The following is a 2,500-nucleotide window of genomic DNA, read 5'->3' as shown; positions in this document are numbered from 1 at the left end:
CCATGTCTGTTGTAGGAAACCAAGTGTTAAGGAGTTCTCTTTCGTGGTTTTGGGGACCCATAGCTTTGTTTCAAGTGATAATAAGTGTCGAACACACGTAATCACCCTGTCTCACTCTTGATTGATGAATTGAAAAGTAAATGTCCTTTCACATTTTTTTTTTAAATTCATAATCCTAAACAAAAGGAGAAATGTACAGTCATACTTAACTCATTCTATCATTAGCTAGATATGCTAGAAGAAACTAGTTTTCATTAATATCTGGATGAAATGAACAAAGACTGTATTGCCTAGCTTTGATACGTTTAATGTTTCTAGATTGTTGAAAATTAAATCCCACGTGAGTACAAAGTATGTTTAGCAAAGGGAAAACGAGCCCAAAGCAATAAACCTGAAATCAAATTTAGTTTCATCTCAAGCTCGAACATACGCTATGGCCTGCACTTTGAACGATTCCACAAATATTTAAGAATTTTTTTTCTATATGATAATGGTACAATTGACTCCATAGAACTGGTGCTTAACTTATCGAGGTTAATTACTGAGTAGAAATTCACAATAACAACTCCAAATAAGAGAAAACCCGAGAGAACTTTGAAATGTGAAGGTCATAAATACTTAAATATCTGGGAAACAATAATTCACACTGCATTTACTGTAGTGGATGTTTGATGCTTAGTAATTCGCATTTCTACTATACTTTACAGTACCAATTCGAACACAGACAACTCTTAACCCAAAGCACAGACAGATCTTAACCCAAAGCACAGACAGCTCTTAACCCAAAGCAAGTCAGACGGACCAGGCAACCTCTCATGGTGACACTCAAGAAAGGACTACTGTTTGAGAAGGTAATGTACCTTTAGTTATACGATGAAGATGACCACACAAAACCAAAGGTGGCGACACTGTGCAATGTCACCTAAATGGAGCAATGTTGCTTGTGATGAAAGACGTATGCGTAACAATACATGCGGTTTTAACCATTTACCCACAAAAACCACAACACGACACATCACACATCCAAGTTCAATCCCCTTTTCTTCACAACGCTTTTGACATATTCTCTCTCTCTCTCTCTCTCTCTCTCTCTCTCTCTCTCTCTCTCTCTCTCTCTCTCTCTCTCTCTCTCTCTCTCTCTCTCATATATATATATACATCTATATATTATATATACATATATACACACACACACACATATATATATATATATATATATATATATATATATATATATATATCTATATATATATATATACATCTATATATATATATATATATATATATATATATATATATTAAAGCCTAATTAGGTATAATTAAAATTATTTATCATTATGCAATACTATGATTAGGTTCCTAGCTTCTTTGAATTCGTTGAATCTGAAGTGGTGACCTCGTGATTCATCAGAAAGAAAATATAGATTCAGCTAAAATAATCAAAGAAAAATGTGCAGCAATGAAAAAAAAATAGAAATCTCAAGCCTTAACAAAAGGATGTTGAGTGACAAATAAGAATACTAGTTCTAACAAATGGGTTATTTATTTCTCTAAAATGAGAAGTTATTCCATACAGCTAGGAAGAATAGTATATTAAGAGAATATCTTAGTTATATTCAAGAGACAATTGAATATAGAATAGTTTAAATACAGTAAGTCCCTTCATCGTTATAGTCTTTAAAAGCTTGGATGAGGATGAATTGGCAGGATTACCAGCCTATTTTTCGCCTACATCTGGTGAAGTAGCGATTCTCACATCTTCAGAGATTAGAGATTGGGCCGTGGGGCCGGGGAGGTCATTCAGTGCCCAGGTACTACAACTTGGGGGTAGGACCCGGCTGTTGCCATAGGAAGTAGGCGTAAAAAGGCAGCGTGACCCTCCGGAGGAGATACAATGCTGTACAGTAAATGGCTAAAACATAAATGTAACGGTAGCAGGTAGTAGTCACCTAGCAAAAGCATAATTTTCTCCAGCAGATTCTTTAGATATAGACGACATTATTGAAACTCTAACCCGAATTCTTGCCAGTGTTAGGGAATGGATACAATCAAACAACTAAAATTAAATGAAAATAAAACAGAGTTCATGGGGGTTGGAAAGAAAAACTGCATAAGAAACGTGGGTGATATTCAAATAAACATAAATAACAACTCTGCCCCGATACCTAGTAAAGTTCCTGCCCGATCTAGTAGTATCTCTTGACTGAAACTTGTCTTTCAATGACCAAATAAATGATGTAGTAAACACTGCTGTCTATCATCTTAGAAACATTGCTTTTATAAAGAAGTACCTGGATGAACATTCTTTAGAAAAACTTGTGATAAACTGTGTTATTACCAGGATTGACTACTGCAACTCCCATCTACCACAATTCACCAAAAATACAACATATGAAATTACAAAACATAATAAAAAAGAGAGATGGGTATGTTAGAGTAACAGATGATGAAGAAACGCTATGTTAGATGGATCACTTTAGTGAGGTCATGAATAAGAGAT

General features: G+C 34.6%; 1 protein-coding gene across 2 annotated transcripts in view; it reads right to left on the bottom strand.

Moving 5' to 3' along the window:
• LOC137648629 (uncharacterized) overlaps positions 1–2,500 on the bottom strand; it is a 43,938-nt gene that overhangs the window by 37,694 nt on the left and 3,744 nt on the right. The window contains exon 1 of one of the 2 annotated variants that reach the window (XM_068381571.1): positions 1–205. This exon is cut by the window's left edge and continues 96 nt beyond it. The exons of the other annotated variant lie outside the window; for it this stretch is intronic. Coding sequence (XP_068237672.1) covers positions 1–61 — 61 coding nt within the window. The 5' untranslated portion in view covers positions 62–205. Of the gene's footprint in view, positions 206–2,500 lie in introns of those variants that run through there. 2 annotated transcript variants of the gene reach the window in all.

This window comes from Palaemon carinicauda, chromosome 10, assembly GCF_036898095.1.
Source record: "Palaemon carinicauda isolate YSFRI2023 chromosome 10, ASM3689809v2, whole genome shotgun sequence".
NCBI classification, from domain to species: domain Eukaryota; kingdom Metazoa; phylum Arthropoda; class Malacostraca; order Decapoda; family Palaemonidae; genus Palaemon; species Palaemon carinicauda.
This window is presented reverse-complemented; position numbering and strand designations above follow the sequence as displayed.